General features: G+C 46.1%; 1 protein-coding gene across 3 annotated transcripts in view; it reads right to left on the bottom strand.

Moving 5' to 3' along the window:
• Nucleotides 1–2,959: 2,959 nt before the first annotated feature.
• Nucleotides 2,960–13,541, bottom strand: part of IRF2 (interferon regulatory factor 2) — an 80,581-nt gene continuing 69,999 nt past the window's right edge. For 2 of the 3 annotated variants that reach the window (XM_012725005.1, XM_012725006.1), the window contains exons 7-9: nt 12,584–12,748; nt 5,497–5,543; nt 2,973–4,301 (exon numbers count right to left, since the gene is read on the bottom strand). In XM_012725005.1, coding sequence (XP_012580459.1) covers nt 3,993–4,301; nt 5,497–5,543; nt 12,584–12,748 — 521 coding nt within the window. In that variant the 3' untranslated portion in view covers nt 2,973–3,992. Of the gene's footprint in view, nt 4,302–5,496; nt 5,544–12,583; nt 12,749–13,541 lie in introns of all 3 variants that reach the window. The other variant, XM_004682377.1, reaches the window with a different exon arrangement.

Genomic DNA, 13,541 nt, shown 5'->3' with positions numbered 1-13,541 from the left:
GAAACGTCCTATATCTTGATCCTTCCACAGCATGACCCAAGTTCTTGGACGTACTTAACATTTTTGCTAAAACCAGCTATTAGGCCTGGCCACTTCCTTCCTTCCAGGCACTATTTTCAGTAGCAGAGATGCAGATCCCCTGCACCTGTTGTGCAGAAGGAAACCTTTGCAAAGCCCTCATTTGTCTGCACAACAGAGCCTGCAAAGCCTAAGCCCAGGCTGGGATGGTATCAGCGTGCAGGGGCCTCTGTCGGGGCTCAGGAGACGTGTTCCCCACCATCTTCACATTTCCTGACGTGGAATTTTGCACGGGCTCTCTGCCACCAGTCTGCGCTGGCCACCTCCCCAAGGGGTGCAGCCGCGGGCCTTGGCCCTGTTCTTTTGACACTTGCGTGGTGGGTTTCCAGGAGGAGGAAGATACTAGGGGCAATGGTCTCACATATAACTACCTTGATCCCCTTGTTACAATGCCTGGGGAAGGTTAGCATCCCTCAGGCTGAGACTGAGAGAGGTGTCTACTGCAGCCTGGGAACACATGGACCGGGTCCAGGCCCCGTGGCTGGTCAATATAGGCCTCTCCCACTGTGCTCACCCTGAGGAAGACCAGCAGGTAAAACCTAGCTTCTGCCTCCATTCTCTTTCCAAACCAGACTGGCCCCGAGACACTGGCCATCTGACTCCGCGCACCAAGGATCCTTCTTGGCCACCTATCTGCAGACCTCCTCTGAGCATGCTTTCTATCCTATAGAAATTTGGCAGAAGAGTGGGGTTCTTATTTTCACCTTTGACCTGGGTCTGTTTGTCCGTAGCTAGAATAACGGGGTTTTTAAAACCGAATGAATTCAAAAGACTGAATCTTTCAAAGCCTCATGGCCTCAAGCAAATGGAATGTCTAATACTCCATCTCTCTGGCTTTGGACAGGAGGCCATTTGGGGCTTAGCATCTTTTTACATGCAACCTATTTCCAAAAGCACAAGTTTGAAAACTTGAATCCTGAAACTAAATCACTAATCTCCCTCATTCCTAAAATTTTTATTTCAGCAGTGGCTACTTAACAGTTTAGTGCCCTCTAGATTACAGAACATTAATACTACTTAGGGGTTTTGATGTCCAAAAGGCTTGTGTGTTTCATACCCATGAGTGTATACACCTCAGTAAACACATTTAAATACCTTTTCTGGCATTTACTTCATCAAAACACGAGGGACAAATGCTATGGTAGAACTCGGTTTTATTTATAGAGTCTTGCAGTGTTCTGGAAGCACTTCTCTGTTTTTGGAAGTGCTGGATTCTCTCGAGCTTAGCACAGGGTGAAAGTCCCTTTCCCTGCAGTTTCAGCTCACAGCTGTCCTGTTATCTAGGGAGAGACCTAGGTGCTGGCTACAGAGGATAGAGACGATTGTTCCAAAGGTTGTCACACTGCACTTCACACATACACACATGCCCATCATAAAAGCATTCTAGCTCACACAGAAGCATACATCCCTGGTACTTCTGACAATGACAAGGTCCAAGACTTGGGTCCATGAGATTCCTCGTCACACTGGTTTATCCTCCTCATGTCAACACCCAACATGGCAGCATTAGCTCACTACGCGCTGACACGTGGCACTTAGGAACAATACAGCTTTTCTCAGAAAAAATTAAACCTAAATCTTCTTTTCATGGCCTTATTGGCAATAGATTATCTGCAGAATTTCAGTTGTGCATTTTCAAATCCTAAACTTTCTCTCACCTGGGATGTGATGACAACCCAGAAGAGGGAATAAGTAGGGTGGCCTTCACTGAAAGGGACAGGTGGTGCGCTGGGAGAGCTCTGTGTTTGCAGGACAAAGGGGCAAGAAGGAATAAAAAGGTTCTGACAACAGTCACAAAGAACTGGACATTGTTATGCAGAACCTGGGAGCGGGGTGGGTCTGATCCACAAGCAGAGCCCAAACCAGGTCCAGACCATCTCCATCCTGCTGACTTTTCCTTTCACTAAGAGAGGAAAGCTCTCCAGAGAAACTGGGACACACACACAGTCACCAAAGGCCCCTTGCAGAAGCAGTCAAGCATCCCAAGGAGGCATTTCAGCTCGACCCATCAACCAGTAAAATGCTTCAGTTAATTTTTGCCCAGGACGGGGATAATTTTATGGCCACTAATTATATCTGCAGCCACCCAGGGAGAGAGGCATAAAAATAGCCCTTTGTCCTTTCATTGAAGGAACCTTTTCAAATATTAACTCAGCAATCTCCTCACAAGCCCCCAGGCAGTAGGTAGGCTGCTACTTCTCAGCTTTCTGCTTTTATTACCACACAGAAGCCTGAGAGGTTAGTGCAGTAGCTTTCCCAAGGTCAGGGAGAGACCTTGAAATGCCAAGTGGGTGATGGCGTCTGGGGCTCTTGAATTCCCACTTTTCACTAGAGAAGACCCTTAGGTCTCAGGATAGGGGGTGGATCTAAGGCTCCAGCTCCCAGAAGGGACAGAAAGTGGCCTGGAGTAGGAACCCAACAAATATTTCCCATCACTGAACATGTCATCTTAGGCCCTGCATGGGAGGTATATGTAAAATTTTAGCCATGCGTTTAAACCAAGGATGAGGACAAAAAAACAAAGAGTGGGTGGAATTTGCTCACAACTGAGGAGAACAGCTGAGTGGACTGAGATTCCTTCCACAGTGACACCAGACTGGTCTCAACACACGCCCTTCTCCTCAGGGAAAGCATTTTCATTGACGCCCTGTTTCCTCCCTACAAAGTAGAGGTGACTCCCCACCCCGTGCACAGCCTTCATTGGAAGGAAGGTCCCGGCATAAAACTCGGTTCAGGGGGCACTCAACAGCCATTCCTGAGCCTTACTGAGGGGCCCTCCAAGATTTCCTGTGGCTGTCCAGGGGGAAAAAACGTCCTTTCTCAGTCTTGCCCCACAACTGTGCTCTAAAGTAGACACAGAAAGAGCCAGGCGTGATGCCCATTAAAAATTTAACTATATATCATATTCATTTATTATCAATCCACAGGATAATTTGATTGCTACATGAGCTCATAAAAGCTTTTTCACCATTACAAAATTAAAAAAAAATGTGCCACAAGGATGTAATAACAACTGCTGATAAACAAGAAAAGGAATCTTAAAATTATAAATTTGCTGTAGAAAAGATAAAAAACAATTATATTTTCTTTAGAATTTTACCTTGAATAAAATATTCCCCTGTATAAAAAATAAAAAAGCTTGCTCTGGTTAGAATTAGAGTATTTTTCGTCTTCAAATCTGGGAATTTGCATAATATCTCCATGATAGTTTTCCTTTGTACCGCGTGGCATTCAAGCATAGCAGATTAGATTTTTTTTTTAAAGCAGTCTTAAAATGGGACATCTGTGGAGAAGTTCATTTTCTTCTTCTCCTCCTCAGGGATGCGGAACTCAGCCTTTGAGGAGAGGAAAAGGAGGAAAGGAACTGGCTGGGATGGATGGATGGGGTGGGTGGGAGGAAAGGGCGCGGGCCGGGGAGGGAGAGGCTGAGTGTGCTATGAAATAGAGCAAGATCATGAGAAGGTCTATCTGTAAGTGCTTTAAGATAAGGTGCGGAAGCAGACTGCAACGTCGCTAGTACTGCTCTATATACATATTCACAAGAATAAAAAATTCCAGCTAGTTCACATTTTCTCTTCCATTCTGAGGCATCTACTCCACCATGCTGGCCTTGACCGCAGGCAATGCAGCACCTCCACTGCCCTTGTGGGTGTTGGTCCTATGTCGTCCTTGAACTTGAGGGAGCAGCCCTGGGAGATCCAGCAGGCTCTAGAGATACGCATCTACCAATGGGCTGGAGTCCTGAGTTAAAAAGAAGCTCCAGTACGGAGTTGGACACAGCAATCAATGTTCTATTGTCAAGGCTTTTTCCCTTAGATTTGTCTAAAATGGGTGTCAGAGAGAAAAATAAAATACAAACAAACGATAAAACAAAGCCAAGAAAATCCCAACAACCACCGGGGAAAGTCAAAGGCTTAGCAGCTCTTGACGCGGGCCTGGGTGATATCTGATGTTTTCTTGATGACACTTGCACGCGTCTCCCGGTCTGGTCTGCTGCTGCTGGGCGCTGGGGTCACAGAGGGAGGGAGGGGATGGTCTGCGAAAGTGGGCCAGGAGCTGTTGTAAGGCACGGGACAGCTCTCCTCTTTGATGGTGACCTGGAGGTCAGGCTTGTTGGAAGTCACGAAGGTCGCCATGCTGGGCAGCAGGTAGCTGCTTCGAGTCCCCATATTGCTGAGGTACTGTTTGCCTTCAATGTTCCTCTTCCGCCAGTGTGGTCGCACCTTTCAAAGAAAATAATCAAGAGGTGGATTTCCTCTGCCGTCTATAGACTGGCTTTTAAAGAGTACACCACTGTCCTTTTGAATTTAAGAATCGTGAAATGAAAAAGGAGCTTAGCAACTCGACAGCCCTCAACTGAAATCCATACCCAACTATTCATGCCCCAAGCAATGGTTTCTCTTCCCCTTTTGTTAATCCCCAATTGCTACCCCTACAAATACAGCCAAGACTATTCTGTGAAGACAGGAAAACAAGGCACAGGTCAGTTTCTGGCACCCCCATCTCTGGGTAGACTTTAGATCATGACAGCTGGTTTATCCTGGCAACTTGGTAAATCACTGCTGGCCCAATGCATCGCTGAGTCAACCTGCATTCTCTGAGGAAGGGCAGCGAGAAAAACTTAGTAACAGACAGTGAATACCCGTGACTATTTTCGAATGATGGCTTAGAGCTCAGGTATGCCAATCCTCAAGGTTGAGGACTGCTCATTCAGAGAAGGAGTTGGAATTCTCACCTTGAAGAAACATAGTTGGAATGTGTGTGAGCAGCAGAATTCCTAGACTTTACCTTAAATATTTAGTGCTTTGGAAAGTCACTAATTCCCACAGTCATTAAGAGTTCTCTCTCTCTCCTCATTCAAACACAGACACAAAGCAGACAGTTAGCAGGAATGCTTTCCATCACTGTTTCCTGCCATTGTGTAAGCCCAGCCTACAGGAGGGAAAGAGAAGCAGGAACGCTCGGACTCAAGACTGAACACGCAGGGGTCACAGAGGAAGGGGCTCCAAGTATATTTGGGGGTAATTTTCCTCGGGTCTTTCAGCTCCCTACTTCCGGTCACTGCTTTCGACCACCCGGGACATTCTATTTTTGCTTGTGAATGGGGCGTTTAGAGGGCTAACAAAATCAACATGCCTAGGTCTTGGCTTCAATTTCCTTTTCCTACGTCATAGCCTCTCTAATAATAACTGTTGGGCCTTTCCACCCTTCAGTTCCCACAGTTTCATTTTATAGCTCAAAAGCCAATGCATGACACTTGGTGTTATGTATACTTTAACACACACACACACACACACACAATGTCCGAATATTACAACTCATGACGAAAAGAAAAGAAACTCAACCAGCGGCAGGACAAGCTCCGCTGGTCCGAGGCCCGCCCACAGCGGCTGAGGAGGCAGCGGCGGCCATGCTTACCTCGGCGCTCTCTTCATCACTGGGCACACTATCGGTAGTTTCGCTTTCTGTTCACAGAGAGAAAAACAAAGGGCCATCATTCCTGCCACTCAAACTGTTTTGAGGCTCAGGCAGCGTTTTTTAAAAAAATACATCAGCACTTCTTCTTTTTTCAAGATGGCTAACTAAACATTGCTGTCCCCCATGTCAGGCTGAACGCTTCTACTTGGCTTAGGCTAGAGGGGATTTTAATTCTTTAATCTGGGTCCCTCAGTGATTGGGTTTAGTGAGGGGTAGCACATTTTTTCAAGAGCCAGACCATGTTTATTCACAAGCCCCCCCTTCCCAGGAGGGCGTGGGCCTCCCCGTCATCCCCTGTGCTAACTCCTGCCCAGCTCAGTCCCCTCCTCACCGCTGCTGTCCACAGCTCCCCACCCTGGTCCTCTCTTCTGATCCACAGCCAGTAACAAGCTCAAGTCCTGTCTCAGAGTCTCCGCACCTATCCCTGTTCTACTGATTTCCCTCCTGTTACTTCATATCCCCCTAGGACTTCTATCATGGACTTCGCTGACCTTCTGTTCAGGGAAAGGATGTCCTGAAGGAACTCTACAGATACAGTTTTTGTAGACACCACCCCCAACTCAGACACCACAACTATAAATCCCAGCATCACCAAAGGGAAGCGCGCTGGGAGCTGAGGGAGGAGTTATGTAGCCTTGTTTGGATACAAAACCCCTTGGGGGTCTCTTGGTCTCTTGGCCTTTTGCTGGCTTTAAACAAGTGCTATTGGGGCTTCAGGTCAGTGGAGCTGATAGGATGCATTAACCAACATAGTTCACTCTCTGAGTTACGCATTTCCCTGTTTTTTGTAAATAAACCCATTATTAACCTTTTTGCCTGCAGTTCAACTTATTCTAAGTCCTTTTAAGCACATGGGTGAGGACCCATTTCACACTGGGTTGCCCTTAACACTGCCACCTGTGTTACTTCTGTGGGGAGAGATTCTAGGGCTGCTGCCATGATCCACATCACCTGTTGTTTACTTTCTTGGGGGACTGTGTTTCTTGGGTGTGGGTGGAACGCGTGACTTACTTTTAATCAAGAGAAAACAGGGAAAGATGTGATTATATAAGACTGACAGCTGACTTGTGAGGAGACCGTCTCTCTGGCTGTCTTTGAGGAGGCAAGTGGCCCCAAAGCAGAGGCAGCCTAGCCACGCCTGGACTCCTGCCCCTCAGAAACCATGGGGCAGTAACTGTGTGTGCTTTTAAGCCATAAGTTTGTGGTTATCATGTTGAGCAGCAATAGGTTACCATCAGCTCAGCCTGCCGCGAGTAGCTACTGATCTGGTTATGCACTTCATTGAGCCTCAGTTTCCTCACCTGTGATATGGGAGGATTGACACCCTCTGAATAGGACTCTGTGATGAGTAAATGAATGAAGAAAGGAGGCATAGGACAAGGCTTCGCTCAGGGTCTGGCACACAGCACACCCTCATGATTTATGGATAACTGTCCCGAGCTCATCTTTGTTCAACTTTGGGTTTGCCCACTGTGCTAAACGCAGTCCACCTCAACAGGCAGCAACGACACATCACCCCTGCATGCAACACGAGGTATTTTTAAGCAAAATGTCTAAAAATGTTTTTCAATAAAAAACGGAGTGCTGCGGTTTTGCAGGATGTACAGCATAGAGAAATGAAAGCGCAGGGACCCTGAATCTGGGCATTCACTTTACAGCCAAGGCCTGAAGAGAAAGTGTAACGGTACATATTTCGGCCATGTCAAGTGCAGAGTGGGTTACCCCTCACAAGGACCGTAATGGGGAAACAGCCCCATCATCCCCTCCATGATGCAGAAGAGCTAGTGGGCTCCGGAGTGTCCTTCCCAGACCCGTTGCAGACCCCCGAGGGACTGATGCCCAGTCTCACATCAAGCAGTTGCAGAGCTGGGACCAGAGGCTCCCAGCCCGACAGCGCCCTTTCCACCACCCAGAGCACACAACCAGGCTCCCTCCAAGTTAAAGGCGACAGAACAGATGGACAAACTGAGCCACAGGTTCATCCCTTGAACAGAGAAAGTGAGAACGTTCACTTAGACTGAGGTCACCTGGGCACTGTTCTCGACCACTCTCCCATAACTCCCCCATGAATGCTAATGGAGGCTGCACCTAGACAAGACAGACTTCCCCAGTCTCCCCACTGGGGCTACAAATGCCCAGAGAAGGCAATGGCCTTGGCTAGTAATGACCCTACCTACCAAAACAAACTGGGACTGCTGGGCACAGGGGGTGTATGTCTCTCCTCTCTGCCCCGTTATCTGAAAGTAGAACATTCCCCTTTGGTATGATCTAGCTGGCTGTTTTTTTGAATCTATGAATACCATTACCATTAACTTATAAAAAAAAATTTTTTTTGACCATTCCCAAACCCAAAATATAACAGCAAATCAGACCAAGTAGGAGTATTTTATATTTGGATAGTGGGAGTCATCTGCAGCACAAATGCACACACACACGGAAAATTCCCCTCCTCACATAACCCTCCTGCCACTTCAGTATCCCCAGGAGGCAGGAATCAGTGCTGCCACTCCCAAGAAAAATGAGGAACAGAGAAGTTGAGAAATATGCCAAAGTTGCGGACTGAGTAAGCACAGGAGAAAACCAAACTGCACTTCTGATTCCAGGGTCATGTGTGCTGGACACAGCAACTCTGCTTCCCACAGTCCCTGAAGAATCGTCAAGCTCCCCTTTCCCTCTTCACGTGGAGCTGTCTCTCTGCTAGAGGCCTACATTTCTCTGCCTTCCACGACTCCCCTCAACTCCTAGTTACTGTCTACAATTACCACTATCTTCTGTTCTTACCCATTCGAATGAGGCAAATAAACGAAAGCCACTGGGCATGCTTGGAGGGCTGGACACGTGCAAAAGTGAGCAGTGCTAACGCTCCCCACAACCCCCAACCCAGATGTCGTCACTAGAGGGATCGGCAATGCTGGCCCTGAATAATGCTCGTGGGCAAGACGATGCACGGACCACGAGTGCCAGCAGAATGTTAATTTCCTTGAAGTTCTCAGTTTTCAACTTCAGGGAAATAGTTTGAGACAGGAACAGACACACATGTTCTGAACTTATGTTTTCAGCTGACACAAATGTTAGTTGAAGAATACTGCTTCTAAATTAAGATCAACTGCTTCTGAAGTAGTCTGAGGACTCCACATTAAACTGTAATTTCTACTTTTTTATTGTTTAAAACCTCAAGCGCCTTCAGCCTAGGAGTAGGAGATGCTTGAAGCTCCTGTCCCTGAAAGTAAACCCTTCTCTCGAAAACCACTGTGGCCCTCACGGGCTAGCTTAGCCCCAATCTTTGGCTCAAAGTGCTGGCTGGGTGGACTCAAGCCCATTTTCCTGTTTGCACAGTCTTCCTGCCCCACTGCATTTTCAAGATCACTTCATCGATGACCCATCAGCTCACAGCAACGCCTGTTTTCAGGCTAATGTGACTACAGAAATATCAGCTTCAGTTGTTTCATGTTCTCTTTTGATTTGTTTGAATCTGGCTTTTGAAAAAATTTGTTGTGATGAGCAATGGGGTGCCAAAAACCAAAACTGCAGAAGCTTCGCCACCATGGTTCTGAGTGTGGTGAAAGTGCATTGGACAAGGGGAATGTGTAACAGGTCTACCCGTTATTTTGAGCTGCTGAAAGTAACAGGAGTGAGAGAGGAGGGCTCTGGATCACACGTTCACAGAGACTCTTCTTGCAGAGCTGCGTTTGGAGGAGGGTGCTAGTCCGGTTGACATTCTAGTTTTTATTATCAAACCATATCATGAGCCTCACAGGGGGGGAGACAAGATGTTTTATGGTAAAGCCTTTGCACTCTGACATCCTGGTGCCTTCTGGAAGGCTCTTGTTCAACAGGTTTTATTAACCTGATTGGCACCATTTCCTCAATCACTTTCACAGGAAGGCTTGATTAAAAGGTCCAAACCAGAGTCCTCTTAATCTCAAAGCTCTTTCATCTTTGCCCCACTCAACAAAATGTAAGCCTCACGTGATTTCCGTAGGACTCAAAGTCTTAACTGCCGCTTGCTGGTCAGTAGGCAGTCACTGTGTTTGTGGCTATCACCATTTAATCCTTTGTATTACGCTTTCCTCTCAAGCTGTTTTCCATCCTTTCATCTGTCCTTTCCCAAACCGTTATGGTGACTTTCTTTAACTAGACTGTCAACAACCTATCAAAGTTTCACATATCAGGCCAGAGGCCACTTGAAGATAGACTTCTGAAATCAATGACTCTCTAGAGTTTCTAAAGATTAGGCTTTGAGACCTCCCTCCCCGATGTAAATTTTACAACTCTAACTAGAATTTTATGTTTTAAAAAAAAATTTTAATGCAAGTACTGCCACTCAAAGTGCCTGTATCTTTTCTTGCTCCCCATAATACTTAATATTAATAACAGACTTGTAGAATTGAATGTGGTTTTATCATACTACTGGAATGATCTTCTAGTGATCAGTAGGGAGGAAAATAGCCAACAATAGCCTCCAGATACCAGTTTCCTAATAAATGAATAAAAGTGGTGAGAGGAGGCTGAAATTCAGTTAAATAGGGGAACAAAGGAACCCTCTCATGAAAGATAGGCAAACAGCTTCTTCTGTTAGGGAACATAAAGTAAGAAAGTTGAATACCACCAAAAAGCAGCCTTTCCTAGGAGAATACTACAAAGTTCCTGGCTAAAAGACTTAAACCAACCCTGGTCAGATACATTTTTATGTTTCTGAAAACGCTAGAAAAGGAGCAATGATGAAACATCTTGGCTCCATCCAATAAGCTTCCCTCCAGAATGTTCTGGAGAATTCAGACAATGAAAACAACGGGAAGAGCCAAAGACCAGGCTGCAAAACAAGACTGCAACACAACCTGCCACAGCCGGCCAGCCCAGCAGCCAGCGCCTTCCTTTCAAATCTATGCAAATGTCCTGAAAAGGCTAATGAAATTTTCATGTCTCTGCACAGATCAGCTGTTCTTGGGATTCTTCTGCTAACGCTAAATGCCAGGGCTGGCAGAACAGCATGCAGAGGTCTTTCCAAAACCCCCAAGAAGACTTCAGGAAAGTCTTTCTAAAGAGATAGGCATAAAGTCTATTCTAAAGCTCCAGTCTCGTAAAACAAACACACAAACAAGAAAGCATGCACACACACACACACACACACACAACTGCACACGAGGGTGCTCACATGATTATAGAGAAAGTTGCATTTTTAGCTGTAGCTGTCTAAAGACCAGCAAATGCTTTAGCGTTCGAAGCTTCAATTATCTCAGTGGTCAAATTAAGGCAAAACCATTATGCTACTCTGCCTCCTTTGGCAGAGATGATGGGTGTGTGGCTGTGCTCGGCATGGACCACATGGTTATGTAGGTCAGCACTGCAGTGAACGGTAAAGAACAGGTATCAGCAACACGTGGATCCCAACTGTGCTACCTGATGCTAGCTGCTGGACATGGATCAGTTTTAGATGCTTAATTTTGCAAGAGGGAGTAATTATGGGCCCCAGGGCCACAGGGTTAATTCTCATGACAATTAAATAGGTTCATGAGTCCAAGTATTCAGCTCCCAGGGCCCTCTAAGCATGCCACTGATCATAGCTGTTACGACTGGGGGCCAGCAAAGCCCAAAGAGGGGCTGGCACAGGTAGGTGTTCCAAATATGTTTGATGAATGAATAACTGATGACAAGTTTATCCTGTTGGAATGATAATAAGTTTCTGAGCCAAGCTTTGATTGCATATCTCTTTGGTGTTCTCTGCACAAAAGAAAGTTAGGGTCTTGAGGGCATTAAGTGAAATCAGCCAGCAGGAAACGAGAAATACTGAGATATCTACAGTAACCAAATTTAAAGAGACAGAAAGTAGATGGTGATTGATGGGGCTGGGCAGGAGGGTTGCAAAGTTAGTGCTTAGTGGAGGCTGGGAAAGTTCTGCAGATGGATGGTTTGATGATTGCACAAGTGTTAATATATTTAATGTTGTAGGAATGTGCACTTAAAATGGGCTAAAAATGGTAAATTCGGATGTTAAATATATTTTATTACAAATTTTTAAAGTTTCACAAAAGAAAGTGGCAGTTCAGGAAATATAAAGTGAGGCTAGTAGCTAATTAAGTCACTTCCATCGATGCCACTTCCATCGATCCATTTCTAATGCCAGGCTGGCACCCTAAGGGAAGGACATACCCCATGGCAGCAAGTAAACGAAGAACCCCTGAACCAGTTATTAAAGCTGTGGTTATTCATACGGGATTTTTTTTTTTTTTAACTATTAGCAAGCAATAACACTGACTCAGAATTTCTATTTACTAACTATGATCAAGTCCCACAAAGTTAAATGGAGGGCATCAAGAAGAGTGCAAGATACTGGAATGTTGGTAGGAAGAGGAGTCATCACTTTCCTCTGTAAGGATGGGAGAATCTGGCTCTAGCCCTGTGACTTGTCTGGACCAATTCCTGCAATGATGTGGCCATTTCCTGGGGATTTAGAAATGGGCTCAGTCACCCGGCCCCACAAACAGCTGTACAGAACCAAAAAGGAAGAGGAATGTGTGGCAGTGACAAGTAGGTTTGCGGAATGGAATTCAGCTTGGGCTCTGACAGCTTAGTCCCAATCTGGGCCCAAACCCCACCCGGCCATGTGACCTTGAGCAAGTCCCTTCACTCCCAAAAGTGGAGGAAGTGGGAGAGAGGATCTTCATGATCCTACCAGCTCGGTCAACCTGATGCTCCATTAAAAAGCACGCTTCCGAATTTCTCATGATTTGCGCAAATGAAAGGCTCGGAAGAATTACTTCCCCAAAAGAAATCTTATCGTTGTTCATGAATGAAAAGGATATGGGTGACCAAGTAAAAAAAAAAATGCTATGACCACATCTTCTGAGAACAAAAGTGTCCAAGAAGATGTTGGTTAAGAAGCTTAAAGCAAGACGAATACCAGCAAGAAGAATTTCCAGGCCAGAGCAGAGAGGTTCTCTGATGTGCACTGAAACGGGCTCTAGACTCAAGGACTGTGCCCTCTTGTTCCTTGTTCAGTTCCAGAGTTTTCCTCCTGCCCCCTTACCTGCATAGGAAGACACGGGGGAGATCTGCAGAGGATAAAGCTCACTCATGCTGACCGGCTGTTCGTCACTCTCAGTGGTCACTTCTACTACTTGGCAGATGTCTGGCGGATTGGTGACAATCTCTTGATCTTCAATGTTGCTGTCCAGATGTGACTGGCCTACAACTTCAACGGAAGAGAGTCATCATGCACCAAGGTTGCCTGACTTCACAATTCTTAGCCAAAGCTCTCAAGAAAGAAAACCTTCCCCCATAGAGCTGAATAGCCAGTGACAGGATTCTCAGTCCCCAAAGTTATCTTCCGTGACACTGAAGAACAAGCCTTGGCTTTGGGTTAATGCCTCAGAGAAGCAGTTTGCCAATAAGCCAGCCTGCCAGAGCTGTTTCCAGCATTCCTGCCAATCATTCTTACTTGTGGTGATATCTCAAACCCAGCCCAGTCACAACCAAGACTGCAGGATCAGAAGTTGCATCCAGATGTAGGCCCAGAGCTAGACAAACAGACCTTTGGACCTGACCCATTTCTGTTCTTGCCCTGAAGCAAACTGCTGGGGTTATTTTCTGGGCTCTGAGGTCCAGGGAGACATCAAATCTTAGAAAGAAAGGTTATCCAAATCTAGCCTGCTGTGTCCCTTTCAGCTGCGGGAGCTCTGTTCACACACACAGCCTTCCTCCTACTCTGCAGAAGGAAGATGAGCACTGGGCTAAGTAGCAGAAAAACGGAAGAGAATGGCTCCCCAAGTCTAGTGCTCTAGGAGCAGAAACCCCCAGAACCCTGGGGAGATGAATTCCAACCACCCTGCTCCAAATGCTGCCTCAATTTTCTTTTATTAAAACATTTTAGTTTGACATCACTGTAGAAACCATTCAGTTGTTACAAATAGCAGAGAGGCCCTGGGCCCTTTACACACTTTCCTGCAATGATAACATCATGCAAAGCTACATGAAATATCACATCC

This window comes from Condylura cristata, unplaced genomic scaffold, assembly GCF_000260355.1.
Source record: "Condylura cristata isolate star-nosed mole 26May11 unplaced genomic scaffold, ConCri1.0 scaffold00014, whole genome shotgun sequence".
In the NCBI taxonomy this organism is placed as follows: Eukaryota; Metazoa; Chordata; class Mammalia; order Eulipotyphla; family Talpidae; genus Condylura; species Condylura cristata.
Note: the sequence above shows the minus strand (reverse complement) of the source record. Positions and strands in the feature narration are given on the sequence as shown.